The sequence below is a fragment of the Dendropsophus ebraccatus genome, chromosome 8 (assembly GCF_027789765.1).
Source record: "Dendropsophus ebraccatus isolate aDenEbr1 chromosome 8, aDenEbr1.pat, whole genome shotgun sequence".
In the NCBI taxonomy this organism is placed as follows: Eukaryota; Metazoa; Chordata; class Amphibia; order Anura; family Hylidae; genus Dendropsophus; species Dendropsophus ebraccatus.
Window position 1 is genome coordinate 12,854,786 of NC_091461.1, and position 27,119 is coordinate 12,881,904.

Here is a 27,119-nt window from a genome sequence, read left to right on the forward strand (position 1 = left end):
GGATACAGTAAGTATAACTGTTATATAGCTGCCTTCAGGAGACTGGACCAGGATACAGTAAGTATAGCTGTTATATAGCTGCCTTCTGGAGACTGGACCTGGATACAGTAAGTATAGCTGTTATATAGCCACCTTCAGGAGACTGGACCCCAGGATAGAGTAAGTATAGCTGTTATATAGCAGCCTTCTGGAGACTGGACCTGGATACAGTAAGTATAACTGTTATATAGCTGCCTTCAGGAGACTGGTCCAGGATACAGTAAGTATAGCTGTTATATAGCAGCATTCAGGAGACTGGACCTGGATACAGTAAGTATAGCTGCTATATAGAAGCTTTCAGGAAACTGGACCTGGATACAGTAAGTATAGCTGTTATATAGCAGCCATCAGGAGACTGGACCTGGATACAGAAAGTATAGCTATTATATTGCTGCCTTCAGGAGACTGGACCTGGATACAGTAAGTATAACTGTTATATAGCTGCCTTCAGGAGACTGGACCTGGATACAACAAGTATAGCTCCTATATAGCAGCCTTCAGGAGACTGGACCTGGATACAGTAAGTATAACTGTTATATAGCTGCCTTCAGGAGACTGGACCTGGATACAGCAAGTATAGCTCCTATATAGCAGCCTTCAGGAGACTGGACCTGGATACAGTAAATATAGCTGTTATATAGCAGCCATCAGGAGACTGGACCTGGATACAGTAAGTATAGCTATTATATTGCTACCTTCAGGAGACTGGACCTGGATACAGTAAGTATAGCTGTTATATAGCAGCCATCAGGAGACTGGACCTGGATACAGTAAGTATAGCTGTTATATAGCTGCCTTCAGGAAACTAGACCTGGATTTCTGGTAAGTTCAGCTTTGTTTTTCAGCATGATAACAACAAAAAAAATAATAGATGTATATTGCAAACTTGCTTTATATCACATCTTCTGTTGATTTAGATTTTGAAAGTGATAACGAGCGCAAATATTTGAAAAGCAACCCGAGGAGCTCGGTTGAGCATTGAGCACCACTACGATCGACCAAGCATACTCCCTTAATGCTAGTGGGGACCTACTTTGCCACCAACCGGTTTGACTTTGAGTCACTCTCAAGAGTATCCCCATGGTTTTCACTCTTTAACACCTACAAGGATCTGGATGCAGATGGCTGCCAAGATGCTACCTCAGATTGGTCCTGTTGTGGATGTTGGCTGGCGCAGAGGAACTAGAGCAATTAAGAATAAGGAAGTGGGCATGCGGAACATTTTCCCAAATCACTTGTATTGGAGACAGAGTCAAGAAGTTGGAAGTCGAAGCACCTAACCAATACCAAAAAGTTGCCTGTACACCAGCACTGATCAGTCACGCAGATGTTTTTTTTTTTTTAGAAGACCCTATTGATAAATCTCAGTAAAATGTCAATGCTAAAATGCTACATAAAACAATGGTTGAGCAAACCCTCAGCATTACATTTACATTCTTTTTGAACTATTGCTCTTTTTAGGTCAGAAAAGATTTATAAATTAGGTAGAATGTTATTCACCTAAAATAAGATACATCGACTATTGTGCTAGTAAATGGGTGGAAATGAGTGGTCTCCACCCAGGGAGTGATGTCACATGACCTGACTTCCTGAGGCAGTGCAGGGGTCAGCAGCCAAATCTCCTATATCCATTTTTTTATGAAAAACCTTAACATGTACTGTACCCAAACCCATGGGTGTAGCACTACATTGGGGCATCTGCGAAGAGGGGATCAGGTTGTCTCTGTACACTTTCCCTATAGTTGTTATAAATCTATTATAGTAAAAGCCATTACAGTTCCAGGGTGGGTAAAATGTGGTTTACTGGAGACTAGAGAAGAGCACAACTTGAGCATGCTGGAATCCGTCAGAACCCAGAAGTCTCAGCATTTGATTACTGGTGGCTGAAGAAGCTGGATGCCGCTCTAGGGAGTCCTTTAAGATGCTGCACATCGAAAGGGTAAGTTTGATTCCCCTCCCCCCCCCCCCCCCCACCGCCCTACCACACACAAAGCACAATCAAGCTCCAAGGGGGTAAGTGGGATGTTATGCATCCCCAACCTAACGCTTTGGGGAACAGACTGTGCCCAATATGCTGTGCTGAGCACACTGCATCCACCCCAGCAAGGAAGGGGCTAATTTACTTCACCCCATTCCTTAATGGGGTGGGCACAGTTAGCTCAGCACAGTTGATAGGGCACTGTATGGCCCCCAGGGGTTTAAGTGAGCATGCTATGCATCCTCACTTAACCCCCGGGGCCATACTGTTCAGTGTGGCACCCAAGGGGTTACGTGGGGATGTTTTGCGTCACAAAAATTAGTGATCCTGGACTGGATGATAGCAGGCTAGTATTAATAGGCAGAGGGGGGGGCAAAAAAAATGGCCCTTACCAACCTGGTACTGCTAGGCTGCTACTGTTTTTTTTTTTTTAACTGTCTGGTTATGGAAACAAGGGGAACCCTACACACTTTTTTTTTTTTTTCACGAGTGAAGTGTTCCCCTCTTTCTCCATAACCAACTAGGTATTTAAAAAAAAAACAGTAGCAGCCTAGTAGTATCAAGGTGGGAAGAGCCATTTATTTTGACCCTCCCCAGCCTAACAATACTACTAGCCTGTCATTGCCCAGTCCAGGAGCACCGTTTATTAACTATTCACTGTGGCGTTGGGTACTGGTGTAATAATGTGGGGGTTAGTGTTACCTAATTTACCTGCTAACTCTAAACCCAACTTAAGAATGGATTTTTCTTAAAAAAAAAAAAAAATGTGCATTACTAATCTTGCAAAAAAAAAAAAAACTCATGAAAACAGATGTTTTCCTGGTGTAAAACAGCCCCAAACAAGTATCTTGCGCTTATTTTTATGGCTCTTATAATTATAACTATAAAATCAAACTACATTTATAAAACTGGATATAAAAATCGACTTTTTTACGCATAAAACATATGTTTTATGCCTCAAAATATATTCCAAAAAACAAATGTGAACATAGCCATAAACTAAGAGAAGGAGAAGGGTTGTTGGTCCAGGGATTTATTCTTGTAGCCTGGAAATATTTCTTTCTCCCTTATGTGAGAAAATTGGCTTCTACCTAATGGGGGTTTTGCCTTCTTCTGGATGAACACAGCAGGCTAATAGGCTGAACTGTATGGACGTGTGGCTCCTATGTTACCGTGTTGCCATTAGATTGGCGTCCCCGTATTGCTGCTGATTATTTTCTTGCAGGAGCATGCACACAGTCAGGACGCCTCCTGAATCATCGGAGGAGCAGCACATTGTACATCTGTAATCCCAGCCAAGTAATTATCCTTCTCACAAGTAAATCAATTAGAGGTAGATGTTACACTTCTCTCCTGCACCAAATAGCTGTTAATCCAACAGCCTCTAATGAGCGGCTGCAATAGTATTAAACTAATAAGGGGCTGTCAGAGGGAAGGAGAGGAGCGGGAGGCTGGGAGCGGCGAGTCCATCCCAGAACCCTAATAATCATCCCAATCTTCACTATAATTAATGATTACATTAAATTCTCATTATAATTGACTCCACTAGGAAACAAGTCCTGCCCTACACCCAGTTGGCATTTGGAAAAGTCTCATGGTTACGCGTGGGCTACATGGGTGTGCAAATGGATCAAGGAATAAGATTAGATTTTTCGCCAGGAAACCAGTGCACATGCTGTATTATCCTCCAGAGCTGCACTCACTATTCTGCTGGTGGGATCAGTACGTACATACATTACATTACTGATCCTGTACTGATCCTGAGTTACATCCTGTAATAGGGCCCTATTCCACCAGACGATTATCGTTCAGAATATCGTTAAATCGTTCGAATCTAAACGCTAATCGTTCGTTTGAATAGCAGTTCGACTAACGACCGAACGAGAAATCGTTGATCGTTTATTAAGACCTGGACCTATTGCTCATTTGCAAATCGTTCGCATTGAATAAGACGTCGTTCGGTCATTTGCAGTAGTGACGAACGCAATAGCGACGACAAGACGACTGCAAGAACGACCATAAGTAACGATTATCTTTCCATGTAAATGGGCGAACGATTTCAGGTCTTTCGTAATAGCGGTCGTTTGGATCGTTTATCGATTTATGCGAACGATAATCGTCCGGTGGAATAGGGCCCTTATACTCCAGAGCTGCACTCACTATTCTGCTGGTGGGTTCACTGTGTACTGATTCTGTATTACATCCTGTGCACTCATCTTATAGTCCGTTTACACAAAGCGATAATTCGCCATATTGATCATTTAACTATTTTGTTTTCATAATGATCAACGTTTAGACGAATAAATCGTTAGAATAATCGTCAGAAAATTCATTAGAAAAGTTGTTATTGCGATCGTTTTTAAGATCGCTTAAGCCCATCTCACACAAAGTGTGAATCATTGTAAGACTGTTTACACGAAGCGATCTGCGAATTTTAAGCGAACGACCAACAACGATCGTTTGCTTTGTTTACATGAGTCGATTATCGCTTAAATGCGATCGTTATTGTGAAAATTCAAACGATAATCAGTCCGTGTAAACGCACCATTAGTAAGTACTCCCATAATCACTACATACTCTTCACCAGGTATTGGGAACCTCCATCTGTTGCAAAAACTACAATTCCCATCATGCCTGGACAGTGAAATCCAAGGCTCGGGCATGCTGGGACTTGTAGTTTTGGAGAGCTGGGGGGCTGCAGGTTCCCCATCCCTTCTCTATATGCTTAGCAGCATTTTAGTAATGAAAACATGTCAATTCAATAAGAAAGTTCAGATCAATAGAAAACAAATTGACTTCCCGTCCCTGTAAATTATAATCGCCATCCCGGTGCAATAAATAGTGCAGTGATTGTAATCTGAGTGGTGTGATGTATCTGCGGCTTCTTCATCAGCATGAGGTCGTCTCATCAGGGGACTACAACCCCCTCCCTCCCTGCTGGCTCCTGTCTCGGGGTTTATGTATGACATTGGCGCGGTCTTCCATCTTCCTCGTTGCGGTTTCATTATCCGGAGTATACCTGCTCATTTTCCCTCGCTGGATACATTTACATGCTAATCGAGCGTCGACACCAGAGAAAATGATAAGAAACTTCCTCCGTGTCTTTAAGGATGGGGGTTCTTTATGTGGCAGATATCCGGAGCTGAAGAACATCCAGGAGCTTGTTGTTCTAATTAGGCATAAATATCGCCCCCTGGGGGAGACGCCACATCTCATTTCCCCAGTTCCTGCAACTCCTCTAATAATTCTCAGAATTATTGTCACAGCTCCTCCACCTGCACTAATGTCTCCGGCTTTACTGCTCCGGATGTGGCGGTATGATAGGAGAGAGATAGACAGGGCTGTACTGCCCAGGATGTGGCGGTATGATAAGAGATAGATAGACAGGGATGTACTGCCCAGGATGTGGCAGTATGATAGGAGATAGATAGACAGGGCTGTACTGCCCGGGATGTGGCGGTATGATAGGAGAGAGATAGACAGGGATGTACTGCTCAGGATGTGGCGGTATTATAGGAGATAGACAGGGCTGTACTGCCCGGGATGTGGCGGTATGATAGGAAAGAGATAGACAGGGCTGTACTGCCCGGGATGTGGCGGTATGATAGGAGAGAGATAGACAGGGCTGTACTGCTCAGGATGTGGCGGTATATGTGATAGATAGACAGGGATGTACTGCCCAGGATGAGGCGGTATATGTGATAGATAGACAGGGATGTACTGCCCAGGATATGGCGGTATGATAGGAGATAGATAGACAGGGCTGTACTGCCCAAGATGTGGCGGTATATGTGATAGATAGACAGGGCTGTACTGCCTGGGATGTGGCGGTATATGTGATAGATAGACAGGGCTGTACTGCCCAGGATGAGGCGTATATGTGATAGACAGGGATGTACTGCCCAGGATGTGGCGGTATGATAGGAGAGAGATAGACAGGGCTGTACTGAACGGGATGTGGGTGTATGATATGAGATAGATAGAGCTGTATGGCTTGGGATGTGGCGGTATCATAGGAGATAGATAGACAGGACTGTACGGCTCGGGATGTGGCGGTATGATAGGAGAAAGATAGACAGGGATGTACTGCCTGGGATGTGGCGGTATGATAAGAGATAGATAGACATGACTGTACGGCTCGGGATGTGGCGGTATGATATAAGATAGATAGACAGGGCTGTACTGGCCGGGATGTGGTGGATTGATATGAGATAGACAGGGCTGTACTGTGCAGGATGTGGCGGTATGATAGGAGATAGATAGACAGGGCTGTATTGTGCAGGATGTGGCGGTATGATATGAGATAGACAGAGCTGTACTGCCCGAGATGTGGCAGTATGATAGGAGATAGATAGATAGATAGATAGATAGATAGGAGATGGATAGATAGATAGATAGATAGATAGATAGAAGATAGATAGATAGATAGTACATAGATAGGAGATAGAAAGAAAGAAAGAAAGAAAGATAGATAGATAGGAGATAGATAGATAGATAGATAGATAGATAGATAGATAGATATGTACTTTCTCTTACTCTCATTGGACTTGTGTGCCATATACTCTATCACATGTTCAATATTTAGAACTAAGAACGCTCTAAAAATGTGTAAAAATGATCCTAATAAATTTGAGAGGATGGATAACAGCGGAGCGCCCCTCTATACACAGCGTCCTGATGACAGGGTTTAGTCATACAGACATGGGATGGACTCCAGCAGCACACAACATCTGCCGCTCCACCGCCATATGGTGTAGCAGAGCCCGGAGCGGAGGATTCACAGGCTATTACTGGTGATAAACTGAGGACGTCCAGCGACTTCTAGTAATATCCGCATGTTTTATGGATCACATGATGCTATGGATAATTGTCATCTCTCCCTCCCTGGATGTCATGTGACTGTTTAGCACTTAGACAGTGACAGAAGAAACTAAGGGGTTGGGGTCTGACCCCTATTGGCTGACGAGGGGAACTACATGTCAGGCAGCTGATGGCTGCTCATTGCTACAGTGTAGAAAGTATGGACATGGAGAGAAATGGGGACCCTCACACCTATGGCTGACACTAATGCCTCTCGGCTACATTTAAAAACCAACGCCAGGATGTTGGTATATAATTTGATCAAACCATATTGCCTCATGTACCACGTGCAGGTCTCCTGGTTCACATGATGAGTCCCTACACTAACTCAACACTGTGTCAGTCAGCGACTGCTAACCCCACAAAGCGAGCACAAACAGGGAAGGGAGGCCATAGAACGGCCTTGTAACCCCAATGTCACAGGACCAATCTTCAAGGGCCCCCCAAAACCCAGCAGACACCAAGAGGTCACCAAGCAACACAAGTGTGAACATGGTTTTACTACTCTCAATTGCTCCGGCAGGTAGGGGGGGCACTTTGGGTTTGGTCCTGTGACAGTAAGGTTGCAAGGCCGTTCTATGGCCTCCCCTCCCCGCTTGCGCTCGCTCTGTGGGGTTAGCGGTCGCTGACTGACACAGTGTGGAGATAGTGTACATGGGGACCTGCACGTGGTACATGGGGCAATATGGTTTGATCAAATTATATACCAACATCCTGGCGTTGGATTTTAAATGTAGCCGAGTGGCATTAGTGTCAGCCATAGGTATGAGGTGCAGCAGCTCTTCTCTTTCCATGTAGTGTAGAAAGTGTACTGTAACCAGTAAGTCTGAATGCATGGGCCTCCCATCATCCTCCATAAGAACACAGTATACAGCAAGCTTCCCCATGGTAGGGTTTATTATGTGACTATATAGGTGAATTAGAGCTCAGCATCTGGATACAAGGTGAACATCCATTCACTGTAGATCAGAGGTAGGGAACCTTGGCTCTCCGGCTGTTGTAAAACTACAACTCCCATCATGCCTGGACAGCCAAAGCTTTAGCTTTGGCTGTTCAGGCATGGTGGGAGTTGTAGTTTTGCAACAGCTGGAGAGCCAAGGTTCCCTACCTCTGAGACCATTACACAGGGTGCAGGTGAGGTGGCGGCAGGCGCAGCCGGTGATAGCAGCCGGTGATGGTTTTCAGCGGTTCGAGTGCGGCCCAGCTTTGTGTAGGAGAAGGAAGATGAATGGGCTGTGTTCTCTGGCAGCGGCTTCTTCTCCTCTCCATCTGCTTCCCATTAAACACTCCACAACTTGCTAAATCATTTCTGTAACTTATAAAATCCCCACTCAGCAGATTCCCCTCACTTTGGGCTTTAATATTTTTGTAAATGTGTAAAATCTTCATCCTCAAGTGCTGGAATAAAGGTGCTGGAGGAGTACTGATCCACTGTATACACCTTAAGGGGGACTGCAGTGAGAAAAAAAGTGCCAGAGATTTGTAATTTAGTTCTCTTTAATAATTTCCACTCCTATAGTACTTATCAGCTGCTGTATGTCTTGCAGAAAGTGGTGTATTTTTTCCAGCGTGAAACAGTCCTCTCTGCTGCCACCTCTGTCCATGTCAGGAACTTTTCAGAGCAGCAGCAAATCCTCATAGAAAACCTCTCCTGCTCTGGACAGTTCCTGACATGGACAGAGGTGGCAGCAGAGAGCACTGTGTCAGACTGGAAAGAATACAAATCTTCCTGCAACACATACAGCAGCTAATACATACTGGAAGACTGGGGATTTTAAAATAAAAGTAAATTACAAATCTAACTTGTTTTACACCAGCTTATTTGAAAGAAAACAATGAAATATTACACAATAGGAAGCACCTGAACAAGCAGCATTATGATGGCTGCTCCCAGGCTCTGGATACTACTGTATATCATATACAGATACCACCTATCAATATTATTTAATCCTCCTGTAAATTTAGTTGTTGGTTGTTGTTTTTTTGCAAATTTACAAACATTTATTTTACTTATTTTGCAAAAATTCAAGAACAATTTAAATGACTAATATAACAAGGTGTGTGACATATTGACGACTACAGTCTCAGAATTATTCGATCCCTGAAGAGAATCCCCCCTAAGAGCAAAGGGAAGCCTCCTGTTATTGCATCACCAGCACTAGTGGCAGCAGCTAGCATTGGGCCAATACTTGTGGGCTGGACCCTGACTTGCCACTACTTAAAGGGGAACTCCAGTTAAGAAAGATTTAACTCTTTTCAATCCCCATTGATAATCTAAGCTTGTGTGTAATCGGTTTCTATGGTGCAGCACATCCTGACTCCTACCCTCACTGCCTGCTCCACTCTGTCTCGGCTACTCTATCCTCCCCCTCCCTTCTGAGACAGAGGTCACATGATCTCTATCTCTTCTGTTGCCAGGCAAGCTGAAACACCTCATCTGTTACCCCACCCAGCACTAACATCACACAGTGATCACCTGACCAAGGGCGGGAGGCTTAGTGGTAGACGCCAAGGAAGAAACATGGTCAAAGAATTCGATAGAATTCCTCAGGAGCGCTGCACGGGGGGGGGGGTGTATAATCCGGAGTCGGCAGCTTTCAGTGAAAGTACTATGTATTTTTATTTAATATAGATAAACCATTATTATATTACGGCTCAGGGAAGAAACAGAGTGCTGCACATCACACCTATGGCTGATACTAGTGCCGCTAGGCTAAATAAAAAACACATCAGAATTTTGTGTATGAATTGATCAAGCCATACTGCCCCATGTACCTCGTGCCGGTATCTGATACACATGGGTCCCTACACTAAGTCCACACCGTGCCAGTCAGTGGCCACCAACCCCGCAGGCGTGCACAGCCAGGGAACGGGGGCCATGGGACGGCCCTGCGACCCCCATGCCACAGGACCAGACCCAAAAACACCACACCAGAACCCGGCCAGCACCGCCGGCGGAGAAGGTCGCCCCCAAGCAGCACAAGTCTGGATAAGGTATTGCGCTCACCATAGCTGCAGCAAACAGAATGGGAAAAAAAACAGGAGGGATTAAAACCATGTGCACTCAGGTGTCTCCTGCTAATTGCGGTCATGTGGGTCTCACCAGGAGGAGTGCAAAACACGGAGAAAAGAGAGAAACAAAATGTGGCTCAGGGAAGAAACAGAGTGCTGCACATCACACCTATGGCTGATACTAGTGCCGCTTGGCTAAATAAAAAACACATCAGAATTTTGTGTATGAATTGATCAAGCCATACTGCCCCATGTACCTCGTGCCGGTATCTGATACACATGGGTCCCTACACTAAGTCCACACCGTGCCAGTCAGTGGCCACCAACCCCGCAGGCGTGCACAGCCAGGGAACGGGGGCCATGGGACGGCCCTGCGACCCCCATGCCACAGGACCAGACCCAAAAACACCACACCAGAACCCGGCCAGCACCGCCGGCGGAGAAGGTCGCCCCCAAGCAGCACAAGTCTGGATAAGGTATTGCGCTCACCATAGCTGCAGCAAACAGAATGGGAAAAAAAGCGCCATTATTATATTAGTTGTGCTGTAATTGTTGTAAGTGATGTAAATTGTTCTTGTTCTGGTTTTCGTTTTTTTAAAGCTGTGTTGTTGGGCAATATTTGTCATGGTAAAATGGCGCTGTTTTACTAAAATTAATGCTAAATAGTATGAATATCACAGTACAAATGCATAAAAAGAGCAACAAAAATGCCATATGTGCACACAGCCTAAACTATATATATATATATATATATATATATATATATATATATATATATATATATATATACTTTTAGACTAGCATTGCATGTAATCCCTGATCACCACAGCAGTATATATGTGATATAGGCCATTACCTTCCTCTTGTTGGTGGGGCTCACATACAGGTAGCTCAGCACTGTCTTCAGCCCCACCTTTTCATTGAATTTTTCATAGGTTGTTCCATAATCCGTTGACCTGGAAAATACAAATATTTTATTGTATAAAAATCTAAAAAATAGACAAAAAGTGTGTGAGGGGGCAATCGGACAATCAGATTCCAGCTGTCATTTGCAGAAAGGGATCTAAACCATGAAAGCTGGAACCTAACTGGTTGCTATAGGTGACTGCCCCTCCGCACAGGGTCTGGTAAATCATCCATAGCAACCAATCACAGTGCAGCTTACATTGTAGATAACGCCATAAATCTCCTTTATAATATTTATTTATATGGAAGCGGGGGTCTAGAGAGTCACATTGTATAAAACCTTCTCTCTCTCTCTCCTACCCCTCTCATTTCTATTTAGCTATCTTTCCATTATCTATCTATCTATCTATCTATCTATCTATCTATCTATCTATCTCCTATCTATCTATCTATCTATCTATCTATCTCCTATCTATCTATCTATCTATCTAGCTATCTATCTCCTATCTATCTATCTCCTATCTATCTATCTATCTATCTATCTATCTCCTATCTATCTATCTATCTATCTATCTATCTATCTATCTATCTATATATCTATCTCCTATCTATCTATCTATCTCCTATCTATCTATCTATCTATCTATCTATCTATCTATCTATCTCCTATCTATCTATCTATCTATCTATCTATCTATTTATTTATCTATCTTTCCATTATCTATCTATCTATGGGTCCATTTACACAGAAAGATTATCTGACAGATTATCTGCCAAAGATTTGAAGCCAAAGCCAGGAATGGATATGAAAAGAGGAGAAATCTCAGGCTTTCCTTTATGGCCTGAGCTCTGTTTCTGGCTTTGGCTTCAAATCTTTGGCAGATAATCTGTCAGATAACCTTTCTGTGTAAATGGCCCCTATCTCCTATCTATCAATCTATCTCCTATCTATCTATCAATCTATCTATCAATCTATCTATCTATCTATCTATCTATCTATCTATCTATCTAATCTATCTATATATTATCTATCTATCTATCTTCTATCTATCTATCTATCTATCTATCTATATATCTATCTATCTCCTATCTTTCTATCTATCTATCTATCTATCTATCTATCTATCTATCTATCTATCTCCTATCTATCTATCTATCTATCTATCTATCTATCTCCTATCTATTATCTATCTATCTCCTATCTATCTATCTATCTATCTATCTATCTATCTATCTATCTATCTATCTATCTATCTATCTATCTATCTATCTCCTATCTATTATCTATCTATCTCCTATCTATCTATCTATCTATCTATCTATCTATCTATCTATCTATCTAATCTATCTATATATTATCTATCTATCTATCTTCTATCTACCTATCTTCTATCTATCTTTTATCTATCTATCTATCTATCTATCTAGATTAGCGATGTTTCGACTCTCTCTCAGAGTCATTCTCAAGGCTTGAGAATGACTCTGAGAGAGAGTCGAAACGTCGCTAATCTTATGTACCTGTTTTGATGGAATAAATCTTTTCACCACATGTTGGACTGCTGCAGATTTTTGCGAACTGTGTTTGGGATCCCCGGCCAAGGGACTTTCTCTGCCAGCACCCACGCCTTTGCCTTTGGATGTGCGGCTTTCTTCTGTGCTATCTATCTATCTATGGCATATTTGGTATATACGAGTGCTCTAGTGGCCTACACTGAGGAACTGGTCGTTTCAACTGGCACCATTGTTTCTCGGTTATAAAGGTATCCCCCACCCGCCTTCTGTTTCAGTTTGTGCCTTCCCACCTTTAGGCCCCGTTCACACATAGCAAAACTAGCAGAATTCCGCGGCGGAATTGTCAGCCACAGAATGCCATTAGCCTTCCTCTCAACAAATAAACCAAGCACAGCATTACTAATTACTAACATGTCTGGGTCGTTCTCCAGTAAACCTAATAATCTAAGACCGCACCACAGCTCATTTCCTGCAGTCCTGGCATAGGGACACATTTACTTCAATAGTCTGATCTGTAATACCAGACACAGATGATGCCCCTTTGCGCTGACCCCATAACCCCACTGTATAAATCTCACAGATATCCCAAAAGTCCAAACCATCTATCCTACTAAGGCGTTAAACGTCTATTTTTATATCTCTACATTTATTTTTTTTTAAATAAGTTTCTTGCGTCGTTGAGAAAAGTCCAGACGAGGAGAAGGCCGGCCGCCCCTCCATTCACTTCTATCCTCACAAAGGAAAGCTCTTCTTAAGGTTTCCTTATCTGATGCGATTGTATTTAAAGGAATAAATCTCCTGTTAGGACTATCTAAGCCGCAGGTTCAATGTAGTCCTGGGGGGGCGACTGACACGGTAATAGGAAAACCACGCTCTGACTTTCATGCGATAAGGAGAGAGTGAGAACGGACCGATACTTCTGTTAGTCTTCACTTATCTGATTTCCTAGGCTTCCGGGAAGACATCTTGGGAATTATTAATCAAAGGCGTTTGTTACACGTCTCGGAGTGTTTCTTAAGATTACGCCGGCTGGAAAACATACGGGTAAAGCTGAGCGCTGGGAATGGCGAGCCATGTGACTCATAGGAAGGGAAACGGGGGAATATCTGCCGCCTTTGGTCGCATTTTATCTCAAGGCTTAAGATTAAGTCAAATAGCGAAACGTCCGGGATAAGGAGAAGACGCCGTGAGCCGTATTTACTGCAGACTTACACTTGTAATACCCTCAGCAAGGCTTATTTACCGTGTACGGCGCAGGAAAATTACAATTCCCATCATGTACCTATTAGTTAAATGCGTTCCCATATTTGCAAGCCAATGAAACGCGTCTGAGGCGAGCGTCTGAAGCGAAAAGTGCGGCGAGGAATGAGCGAGCGAATGAAATATTCATAGAATTCTTTATTTCCAGGAAGAAGAAATCATGTAAATATGTCACCCGTCAGCTAAAATAATAAAAAAGAAAAATACGGTCTGAAAAAGAAAGGGAAGAATGAGCTCATTTTGAGCCAACGTCTGATGACAAAGAAGAAACCAGAAAGGATTCCGGAAAAAAAAAAAAAAAAAGTGGCAGAAACAATGGGGATAGGGGCTGGGGGCTCAGCAGTACAATAGAAAGTGCTGGATGAGGAGGAGGTCCCCCCCCACCCCCACCCGCTCAAGGATGGAGGTAAATGTGCTATACCCTCCTATGGAGTTTACCCATGTTCTCTTCTTCATTCATACCCAGAGCTGCATTCATACTTCTACTGACTGCCAGCACTGACAGCTACGGCCCCTTAAAGTGAATGACTGCCCATTCTTACCACACATCCTCCAGGAGATGAGATTTGTGCCACCTTCTAATTCTAAGAAACAGTCTCTTTATGAGTGACAGTCTCTCTCTTTCACCCACATGTGGCCCTCTTACTCCCGGTACCTCTGTACTTTATAGTGTCCCTCTCTTTGGTGTGGACTCTAAGCCTGGTCTATAGTGAGGTGTAATCACAGGGGGGGAGATTTATTAAACATGGTGTAAAGTTAGACTGGCTCAGTTGCCCCTAGCAACCAATCAGATTCCACCTTTCATTTTCCAAAGAGTCTGTGATAAATGTAAGGTGGAATCTGATTGGTTGCTAGGGGCAACTGAGCCAGTCTCACTTTACACCATGTTTGATAAATCTCCCCCAGGGTATATATACTGTCAGTCTTTGTCTTGGAAACCTCCAGGTACCCTAAATGCCACACAGCCCCCTCTAATAGTCACATCCTATGGGATCCCTGGTTATAACTGGGACCATATTAACCACAAGGTGCTAGAGGGCCAGTGCCTAGGGCGGCACCTTTAAAGGGGGGCGGTACTTTCTAGTAATAAAAATCTTTATGAATTTTCTATTTAACTAGCTCCTTCCCTCTGTCAGTACGGCTACTAATCTCTTTCCTGGGCCTTCTCACAGACCAAAGACTTCCTCCATAGGTTTCTTGGTGGGTTCATGACTTTACTATAATGGGTTGTGCACACTTCCCTTTTCATTCCATACATACTATTCTCCAATGCTCTTGAAATTAAACCAACCCTAAACCTAACCAGGGTGCACCACCTGGATCCCCAATTCCCTCTGCCAACACCTACCTTCCTGTAGATGACAAACAGGAGCTTTACCCTCATTGCTATACACCAATATATACAGTAGGTGGCAGCACCATGGACACTAGATGGACTGGAACTGATGAGACTGATGATGTCACCAAGATTAATTATACAAAGTCAGTGAATATGGGATAATCTAGTGACTGCCCAGCTCGGTATACTGAGTCTTTGCCAGGGAGTCTAACTACTTGCATGGGGTAAAAGGAGAACATGTGACAATACCCAAGAATGAGAGGCCTAAAAGTGTATTTTCTATGTTACAAGTATATATTTTTTTTCTTCTCTCTTACAATCCCTTAAAGCGAGATTGCACAACTGGTTCTTACAGTCGAAACTTATTTTGTTTCAAATTGACTGAAACTAGAAAGTTATATAGATTTGCAACTTATTTTTATTTAAAAATCTCAAGTTTTCCGCTACTTATCAGCTGCTGTACGTCCAGCAGGAAGTGGTGTATTCTCTCTAGTCTGACACAGTGCTCTCTGCTGCCACCTCTGTCCATGTCAGGAACTGTCCAGAGCAGCAGCAAATCCCCATAGAAAACCTCTCCTGCTCTGGACAGTTCCTGACATGGACAGAGAGGGCAGCAGAGAGCACTGTGTCAGACTGGAAAGAATACACCACTTCCTGCAGGACATACAGCAGCTAATAAGTACTGGAAGACTGGAGATTTTTGAATAGAAGTAACTTACAAATCTTTATACCTTTGTGACATGAGTTGATTTATGGAAAAAAATGACGGGGTTACTTTGCCAGTTCACAATGCCAGTGAGCATGAGCCCAGAGCTGGACAGCACATATTGTTCTTTTTGTTGAGAACCCATGTGACCTTAGGGGTCAAGGAACTGGTAAGTTGTCTCTAAAATGAAGGCAGGTGGTTTAGGGGGCAAGATGCCCGCCTATCCCAGTAGTGTAGTGGCGCTATAGGCCTCCCCATCCTGTTGCCATGCCCATCACAGCCGGCTCTGCCCTACCACGCACATTCGTTGGCTCCGACATCACTCCCAGTATTATTTTCCACCTTCACCTAGAAGTTGATTTGATGTAATAAAAGTATTCTGCATGAATTGCAGAATTGTTTTACTCCATTTCACCTTTAAAGGTAACTGGATTTGAAGAGCGTTTTGTTTCTCCTCCTGCTCGGGAGCGGCGTCGGGAGCTTTATAAAGATTTCCGCTCTCCGTCTTATTGCATTTGCTGAAGGTTAAATTGCAGACAATCAGGAGCTGTTTGTAGTCACTCGGCACATAATAAACATTGTTTAGATTTGTTCCTTCTGCAATCACTTAGAGGGGGGAAACTTGTTTCGGCAAAACAAACAGACATCTTGAAATAAAACATAAAAACATCAGATCAGTCGGAATCGCAGCTGGAATAATGAAGTTGATTATTGGAGAAACTTGGGGATCTTCCCTGAACAATCCAGATAAAGGAACAATCCGGATAAAACGTTAGTATTGTGTTATGTGACAGAAACAGACTGATCCTCTACTTCTGCAATATACTGTGTATGAAACCCACCACAGGACACCTTTGCAGTAAATGGAAGCGCTCATTGGTTACTATAGCATCTTGTCTTACATGGAAGCTATCTATGTATGGCTGCAGCCTGCATTAACCACTAGGTGCTGTCCCTATACTAAGGGAAGTTATTCATTCGTTAATGAACAGCGCCTGTTACACAGACATAGACCGGACATAAAGAATATAGCTACTATAATATAATATAGCCTCTTGCTCAAGCACAGCAGTACTGGAGCGATCGACAAAAAAACAGCTGAGAAGTTACTCCCCCCGACACCCCGAGCGCCCAGGTGGTATTTCTTACCAAAAGTCCACAAAAATCTGGACAAACCACCTGGGCGCCCAATCGTGTCCGCCATCGGGTCCCCTACCAAATTCCTGTCCCAATACCTGGACTGGTCTCTTAGACCCCTCCTAGCCGAAACACTTGGCTACTTAAAAGATTCCGGGGACTTCATAAACATGCTGGACTCAGTGCACTTCTCTGATGACTGCATCCTGTGCACACCCGCATCCCTCTAGGACAGACCAATCTCAAGCCTACAGAAACTTAGCGAAACAAGGACTTTATTTTGCGTAACAATGTCTTTATGTTTGAGGACCAATGGTACGGGCAGGAGATCGGTACTGCTATGGGCACGCCGGTCTCCTGCACGTACGCAAACCTCTTTTTGGCCAAGCTGGAAAATGACTATGTATTTAACACTCGCAACCCACACATCGGAAGCATCAGGGCGTATTTTCGTTACGTGAATGATGTCTTCGTTGTGTGGGTTGGAGAAGAAAGTAAATTTATTGATTTTGTCACCTACCTTAGTGAAGTGAATAGTGTGAACATGGTCTTCACATATAAGATAGGGAACCGATCCCTTGAGTTTCTGGACGTCCAGGTGGACGTAGTGGATAACACACTGCACACCTCAGTGTTTAGAAAAGAAACCGCATGCAATTCCATCTTGCATTATTCTAGCTCTCACCTCACACGCATTAAAGACTCCATTCCATTCAGCCAGCTAGTGAGACTTAAACGTATCAATAGCAATGATCAATCATTTGCTGTACAGGTTGCAGACATGGAGAGAAGACTCTTAGCAAGGGGATATCCAGAACAGGTTATTAGTGAAGCTAGAACCAGGGCCAATATGCTGAACAGATCAGACCTACTGAGATCCAAGACCACACAACAGAAAGGGTTAAACAGGTTTTCTTTTGTTTTTCAAAATTCACCGCTGAATCAGTGTATTACTAAAGCCATCTGGAAACATTGGCACATCCTGGAACAGGACGATGACCTGAAGGAGATTGCAGCTCAGGGACCCCTCATCACATACCGCAAAAACCGCACCATTGGTGATAAGCTCAATGTGAATACGTGCAAAAAGAAAAAAGCGGCAGATGAGTGGTTCAGCAAAGCTCCTCCGACAGGAAATAAAAGATGTGGTAGCTGTAAGTACTGCCCGCAGCTTATTCCTACTGCTTATACTAACCTGAATGGAGTAGACTGCTATATCGATAGCCTCATCACCTGTAGAACCCCCTACACTGTCTATGCGCTTGTATGCTCGTGTCACCGCTTCTACATTGGCAAAACTAAACGCCCAATGTGGACCAGGTACAAAGAGCATGCCTATTCAGTTAGGACGGGGAAAGGTGTTCCCCGCCTTATAGAGCATGTGAATTCTGTCCACAAAGGTGACACGAGCTCCCTGCGTTTTCTGGGCTTAGAGAAGGTGGATCAACCTGATAGGGGAGGAGACAGACATCAGTACCTCCTCAGGAGAGAGGCAACATGGATTGCCACTCTAGATGCGACCGGTCCCAATGGCCTCAATGAGAGGAATGATTGGAGTGTTTTCTTGTGAGATAATTTGTACTTGTATTTAACATTTTTTGTTTTTACCTATTTTGAATATTATTTGCATATGCATGATGTAACCTATTTAAACTACCCTCCCCCGGTAGTGATGTAAGACTTGACAAAGCGCTGAGGCGCGAAACAGTTGTCTGCTACACGCTCCCGCATCCTGGTCACCGCTCCCTCCCTGTGATGTCTGAATAAACGCACAAAGAGATCCCTTCATCCGGTGAGTGCTTGGACTTACTTTCTATTTTATACACCATAGCTACTATAATACTGTCCCTATATACAAGAATATAACTACCATAATACAGCCCCCTATATACAAGAATATAACTACTATAATACTGCTCCTATATACAAGAATATAACTACCATAATACAGCCCCCTATATACAAGAATTTAACTACTATAATACTGCCCCTATATACAAGAATATAGCTACTATAATACTGTCCCTATATACAAGAATATAACTACCATAATACAGCCCCCTATATACAAGAATATAACTACTATAATACTGCTACTATATACAGGAATATAACTACTATAATACTGCTCCCTATATACAAGAATATAACTACTATAATACTGCTCCTATATACAAGAATATAACTACTATAATACTGCTCCTATATACAGGAATATAACTACTATAATACTGCCCCCTATATACAAGAATATAACTGCTATAATTCAGCCTCCTATGTAAAAGAATTTCAATCTGAGCAGAATGGAGATGGAGATGACTCTTGTATATTATACTATTATGTTGCTGTGTTTATTAATCTTCGACTTATTTTTTCTACCAGAAAGCAAAGAAAATCCCTCTGTTCTCTAAATGAATACGCGCCATTTTTTGGGTCGCTGCCAACTCTCTCCAGTATTTTCCGTGACTTATATTTGCATATCTCTAATAGCATATAATAACATTTTCTACTTCACTCAGATCTGAAAAGGTACTTGAAAAGGAAATTATACCCAAAATAAGTTGGACTTAATTACCTTTCAGAAAGTGCAATCTCTCCTGTCACCACGTTTTCTGATACATTGCAGCTGCAAACTTTCATTCCGTTTCAGGGAAAAACTAGAATGATCTAATGGGGAAGGTTTTCAATGTTTTGTAAAAAAAAAAAAAATGTTGAAATTGCGCTTCAAGTGACTGTTATGCAAATTAAAATTTAAAGGGGCCATACACCATTAAATTGGCACTTCCATCTAATCTTGTGGACTCTGGATAACAGGCCTTTCTATCTCTCTCTAGAACTATGATTTACAGAAATAATCACAATAACCCAGATTGATGGAAACTGAGGTGAAAATTTTACTTGCCCGTGGCAACCGATCATAGTTCTGCTTTTATTTCTTAAATCGCTCTCGTAAAATGAGAGCTGCTGTAAATTAGAAATTATTATGGTGGCCGATTTATACAATACATTTAGAATGAGTGTAGGGTGTTCTTAGGCAGTGAGAGAATAGTAGAGTGCAGCACAAGAGAAGTTTCCTGTAGAAAAAGGTGAAATCTTCAATGTAAAAAAGATAATAATAATTACCATCAGCATAGATGAAGGGTCTATGGAACCATATGGAAATTGGGACAGGTTTATTTTTATGTTATACCTCAAATGATCCCAGGAAAACTAGTTTAACCTCATAAAGTGAATATTTTATCACAAGTTTCTGAGTTTGTAAAATCTTCATATTACTTAAACATTTTCAATAAAAATGATTGAACAGGAACCATATGGAATTGTATTTATTGTAAAAATTAATTGGGGTATTTGCTGCTCTATTGACATAGACAGCACCATAGAGATACACTCATGAGTAAGGACTCAAATCAACAGTATGGTGCCACAGGGATCTGGATCCATCTGACCAGCTATGCTTCTCCACAGAGTTCTGGGTTCATCTGACCGGCCATGTTTCTCTATAGAGATCTGGATCCATCTGAGCGGCCATGTTTCTCCACAAAGATCTCAATTTATCTGACCGGCCATGTTTCTCCACAGAGATCTGGATCCTTCTGAACAGCCACGCCTCTCTATAGAGATCTGGATTCATCTGACCAGCCACGCCTCTCTATAGAGATCTGGATTCATCTGACCAGCCATATTTCTCTACAGACACCTGAATCCATCTGACCGGCCATTTTTCCCCAGAGATCTGGATCCATCTGACCAGCCATGTTTCTCTATAGAGATCTGGCTCCATCTGATCGGCCATGTTTCTCTATAGAGATCTGGATCCATCTGAGCGGCCATGTTTCTCCACAGAAATCTCAATTTATCTGACCAGCCATGTTTCTCCACAGAGATCGGGCTCCATCTGACCGGCCATGTTTCTCCATAGAGATCTGGCTCTATCTGACCGGCCATGTTTCTCCATAGAGATCTGGATCCATCTGATCGGCCATGTTTCCATAGAGATCTGGATCCATCTGACCGGCCATGTTTCTCCACAGAGATCTGGCTCCATCTGATCGGCCATGTTTCCACAGAGATCTGGCTCCATCTGATCGGCCATGTTTCCACAGAGATCTGACTCCATCTGACCAGCCATGTTTCTCCATAGAGATCTGGCTCCATCTGATCGGCCATGTTTCCACAGAGATCTGGCTCCATCTGACCGGCCATGTTTCTCCACAGAGATCTGGCTCCATTTGACCAGCCATGTTTCTCCACAGAGATCTGGCTCCATCTGACCGGCCATGTTTATCCATAGAGATCTGGCTCCATCTAACCGGCCATGTTTCTCCATAGAGATCTGGATCCATCTGATCGGCCATGTTTCCATAGAGATCTGGCTCCATCTGATCGCCATGTTTCCACAGAGATCTGGCTCCATCTGATCGGCCATGTTTCCACAGAGATCTGACTCCATCTGACCGGCCATGTTTCTCCATAGAGATCTGGCTCCATCTGATCGGCCATCTTTCCACAGAGATCTGGCTCTATATGACCGGCCATGTTTCTCCACAGAGATCTGGCTCCATTTGACCAGCCATGTTTCTCCACAGAGATCTGGCTCCATCTGACCGGCCATGTTTCTCCACAGAGATCTGGCTCCATTTGACCAGCCATGTTTCTCCATAGAGATCTGGCTCCATATGACCAGCCATGTTTCCACAAAGATCTGGATCTATCTGACCAGCCATGTTTCTCCACAAAGATCTGGCTCCATCTGACCGGCCATATTTCTTCACAGAGATTTGGATCCATCTGACCGGCCATTTTTCTGCACTGCTCAGTAACGTTTTTCATTTTTTTCCCCGGCAGTCTCACTTTTCTGTTTCCATTAGACACAATGGCCCTGGAGTTGGTTGTTTGTGGTCATAGCCTGTCCGTGATATAGAGTGGTGAGTTGTGGGTTCAGCAATGTATGCATTTTCATGACAGAGCTTTTCCTGGTCATCAGAATGATGACCCCTCTTGCTGATGAGTCGGTCCCATCCATAGGATCTCCTTTCTCTGGCTGTTCTTCCATGATCACACCATTCTCCGTATACTCTCCACTCCATAAAATGACATAACAGCCCAAAGCTTCTGCGGAGATCCCGACCCTGGCTAGTCTAGCCCTAATGTCCAGGCCACAATCCGAGTCTTTACAATCCCTGGATTTTCCTATCTAATGTGGATTCACACAGATAATTAGATCACTAGATTCTATGAAGTTCTCCCGGGTCACGGGCTTAATCTCTATATAAGAAATATCCAACAGCCAGAGGACATTGGGCTCTAATAAAGAGACCTTCAGTGTAATACAGCAATACAGAGCTCTATGGGTTAACCATAAAACCCAGGATCTCACATAGAAAACCATTGCATCAGCGTAGATTTCCAGGTGGCTGTCGTGGTCCCAAGCCCAATAATCGGATTGTATGTAAGAATGTTTCTCCGGCCGCTGAGATAATTAATAAATTCATACACTTTTTTCTTCAAGAACAAGTTCACTTTCACGTCTCAGAAACCTAATCTGTTTCCACTGTATGAGAATTTCTTCCCATCAAGACCAATTCTGGCGTCTCCATTGATGGGCTAATGTAGGCAGCCAGTGACTGAAATCATCTGCCAGCCGTATAATGGCGGCCTCCAGGGGCTAAGGCGCAAAAGTCCCTGTAAAGAGGACGGTTGTCATTCACGTCTATGAATAGCAGGGCAGGGCTCCTGTTTCTTTACCTGTGGTCACAAGCTGCAGACATATTTGGTTGTTTTGCAGTGAGTTGTATAAAAGGGATTTAACCACTGTATGTAAATATTAGACCCTTTACTGGCTTGATCATTGTTTGGTAAGTAACCCACCTGGATATAGTATACAGCTCTATGTACAAGCACAACTCCAGTGACCATGTTCCTGTCCTGCTGCTGTGTCTACTTTTCTGTCCTGTTGCTGTGCACTTGTTTCATCCCTGTACCCATCCCTATTCCTGTGCTACTGTGTCTGTGCTCCAATCTACTTGCTGTACTATTGTTCCAGTTTTGCTGCTGGGTCCACAGTCCAGTCCTTTTCTCTATAGTCCTGCCCCCTTGTTCTGCATCCACTTGCATATAGTATACAGCTCTACCTGCAAGCACAACTCAAGTGACCACCTTCCTGTCATACTGCTGTATCCACAGTCCCATCATACTGCTGTATCCACAGTCCCATCATGCTGCTGTATCCACAGTCCCATCATACTGCTGTATACACAGTCCCATCATACTGTTGTATCCACAGTCCCATCATACTGCTGTATCCACAGTCCCATCATACTGCTGTATCCACAGTCCCATCATACTGCTGTATCCACAGTCCCATCATGCCGCTGTATCCACAGTCCCATCATACTGCTGTATCCACAGTCCCATCATACTGCTGTATCCACAGTCCCATCATACTGCTGTATCCACAATCCCATCATGCTGCTGTATCCACAGTCCCATCATTCTGCAGTATCCACAGTCCCATCATACTGCTGTATCCACAGTCCCATCATACTGCTGTATCCACAGTCCCATCATACTGCTGTATCCACAGTCCCATCATACCGCTGTATCCACAGTCCCATCATGCCGCTGTATCCACAGTCCCATCATACCGCTGTATCCACAGTCCCATCATACTGCTGTATCCACAGTCCCATCATACTGCAGTATCCACAGTCCCATCATACTGCTGTATCCACAGTCCCATCATGCTGCTGTATCCACAGTCCCGTCATACTGCTGTATCCACAGTCCCATCATACTGCTGTATCCACAGTCCCATCATACTGCTGTATCCACAGTCCCATCATACTGCTGTATCCACAATCCCATCATGCTGCTGTATCCACAGTCCCATCATTCTGCAGTATCCACAGTCCCATCATACTGCTGTATCCACAGTCCCATCATACTGCTGTATCCACAGTCCCATCATACTGCTGTATCCACAGTCCCGTCATACTGCTGTATCCACAGTCCCATCATACTGCTGTATCCACAGTCCCATCATGCTGCTGTATCCACAGTCCCGTCATACTGCTGTATCCACAGTCCCATCATACTGCTGTATCCACAGTCCCATCATACTGCAGTATCCACAGTCCCATCATACTGCAGTATCCACAGTCCCATCATACTGCTGTATCCACAGTCCCATCATACTGCTGTATCCACAGTCCCATCATACTGCTGTATCCACAGTCCCATCATACTGCTGTATCCACAGTCCCATCATGCCGCTGTATCCACAGTCCCATCATACTGCTGTATCCACAGTCCCATCATACTGCTGTATCCACAGTCCCATCATACTGCTGTATCCACAGTCCCATCATACTGCAGTATCCACAGTCCCATCATACTGCTGTATCCACAGTCCCATCATGCTGCTGTATCCACAGTCCCGTCATACTGCTGTATCCACAGTCCCATCATACTGCTGTATCCACAGTCCCATCATACTGCTGTATCCACAGTCCCATCATACTGCAGTATCCACAGTCCCATCATACTGCTGTATCCACAGTCCCATCATGCTGCTGTATCCACAGTCCCGTCATACTGCTGTATCCACAATCCTATCATGCTGCTGTATCCACAGTCCCATCATACTGCTGTATCCACAGTCCCATCATACTGCTGTATCCACAGTCCCATCATACTGCTGTATCCACAGTCCCATCATACTGCTGTATCCACAGTCCCATCATACCGCTGTATCCACAGTCCCATCATGCCGCTGTATCCACAGTCCCATCATACTGCTGTATCCACAGTCCCATCATACTGCTGTATCCACAGTCCCATCATGCCGCTGTATCCACAGTCCCATCATACTGCTGTATCCACAGTCCCATCATACTGCTGTATCCACAGTCCCATCATACTGCTGTATCCACAATCCCATCATGCTGCTGTATCCACAGTCCCATCATACTGCAGTATCCACAGTCCCATCATACTGCTGTATCCACAGTCCCATCATACTGCTGTATCCACAGTCCCATCATACTGCTGTATCCACAGTCCCATCATACTGCTGTATCCACAGTCCCATCATGCTGCTGTATCCACAGTCCCATCATACCGCTGTATCCACAGTCCCATCATACTGCAGTATCCACAGTCCCATCATACTGCTGTATCCACAGTCCCATCATGCTGCTGTATCCACAGTCCCGTCATACTGCTGTATCCACAGTCCCATCATACTGCTGTATCCACAGTCCCATCATACTGCTGTATCCACAGTCCCATCATACTGCAGTATCCACAGTCCCATCATACTGCTGTATCCACAGTCCCATCATGCTGCTGTATCCACAGTCCCGTCATACTGCTGTATCCACAATCCCATCATGCTGCTGTATCCACAGTCCCATCATACTGCTGTATCCACAGTCCCATCATACTGCTGTATCCACAGTCCCATCATACTGCTGTATCCACAGTCCCATCATACCGCTGTATCCACAGTCCCATCATACCGCTGTATCCACAGTCCCATCATACCGCTGTATCCACAGTCCCATCATGCCGCTGTATCCACAGTCCCATCATACCGCTGTATCCACAGTCCCATCATGCCGCTGTATCCACAGTCCCATCATACTGCTGTATCCACAGTCCCATCATACTGCTGTATCCACAGTCCCATCATACTGCTGTATCCACAGTCCCATCATACTGCTGTATCCACAATCCCATCATGCTGCTGTATCCACAGTCCCATCATACTGCTGTATCCACAGTCCCATCATACTGCAGTATCCACAGTCCCATCATACTGCAGTATCCACAGTCCCGTCATGCTGCAGTATCCACAGTCCCATCATACTGCTGTATCCACAGTCCCATCATACTGCTGTATCCACAGTCCCACCATACTGCTGTATCCACAGTCCCATCATACTGCAGTATCCACAGTCCCATCATGCTGCTGTATTCACAGTCCCATCATGCTGCTGTATCCACAGTCCCATCATACTGTTTTATCCACAGTCCCATCATGCTGCTGTATCCACAGTCCCATCATACTGCTGTATCCAGTCCCATCATACTGCAGTATCCACAGTCCCATCATACTGCTGTATCCACAGTCCCATCATGCTGCTGTATCCACAGTCCCATCATACTGTTGTATCCACAGTCCCATCATACTGCTGTATTCACAGTCCCATCATACTGTTGTATCCCCAGTCCCATCATACTGCTGTATCCACAGTCCCATCATGCTGCTGTATCCCCAGTCCCATCATGCTGCTGTATCCACAGTCCCATCATACTGCTGTATCCACAGTCCCATCATACTGTTGTATCCCCAGTCCCATCATACCAGGGGCGTAACTACCACTATAGCAGCCATAGCGGCAGCTATGGGGCCCGCCGCATCAGGGGGCCCCATGGCCTGCTCCTGCAATACACTGGGCCCCCTGAGCCGTCATCATTTGCAGCACCGGGTGGCCCTGCTGGTCTCCTGGGTTTTGCAAATGTCCCTTTAACTGCAAGCACTCCTGACCAGAGCTAGCAGTTATGTAGTTATGACTTCACTTGACCGTTTAGTGGTCAGTCGGGGGGGGGGGGCAATCAAAAGTTTGCTATGGGGCCCAGCCATTTCTAGTTACGCCCCTGCATCATACTGTTGTATCCACAGTCCCATCATGCTGCAGTATCCACAGTCCCATCATGCTGCTGTATCCACAGTCCCATCATGCTGCTGTATACACAGTCCCATCATGCTGCTGTATCCACAGTCCCATCATACTGCTGTATCCACAATCCTATCATGCTGCTGTATCCACAGTGCCATCATGCTGCAGTATCCACAGTCCCATCATACTGCTGTATCCACAGTCCCATCATGCTGCTGTATCCACAGTCCCGTCATACTGCTGTATCCACAGTCCCATCATACTGCTGTATCCACAGTCCCATCATACTGCTGTATCCACAGTCCCATCATACTGCAGTATCCACAGTCCCATCATACTGCTGTATCCACAGTCCCATCATGCTGCTGTATCCACAGTCCCGTCATACTGCTGTATCCACAATCCCATCATGCTGCTGTATCCACAGTCCCATCATACTGCTGTATCCACAGTCCCATCATGCCGCTGTATCCACAGTCCCATCATACTGCTGTATCCACAGTCCCATCATACTGCTGTATCCACAGTCCCATCATACTGCTGTATCCACAGTCCCATCATACTGCTGTATCCACAGTCCCATCATACTGCTGTATCCACAGTCCCATCATGCCGCTGTATCCACAGTCCCATCATACCGCTGTATCCACAGTCCCATCATACCGCTGTATCCACAGTCCCATC

The 27,119-nt window shown here is 44.3% G+C and overlaps 1 protein-coding gene across 2 annotated transcripts in view; it reads right to left on the bottom strand.

The window, feature by feature from the left end:
* Window positions 1-27,119, bottom strand: part of SORCS3 (sortilin related VPS10 domain containing receptor 3) — a 420,882-nt gene that overhangs the window by 242,395 nt on the left and 151,368 nt on the right. For both annotated transcript variants that reach the window (XM_069979813.1, XM_069979814.1), the window contains exon 3: window positions 10,746-10,845. In XM_069979813.1, the coding sequence (XP_069835914.1) occupies window positions 10,746-10,845 (100 nt within the window). The remainder of the gene's footprint in view (window positions 1-10,745; window positions 10,846-27,119) is intronic.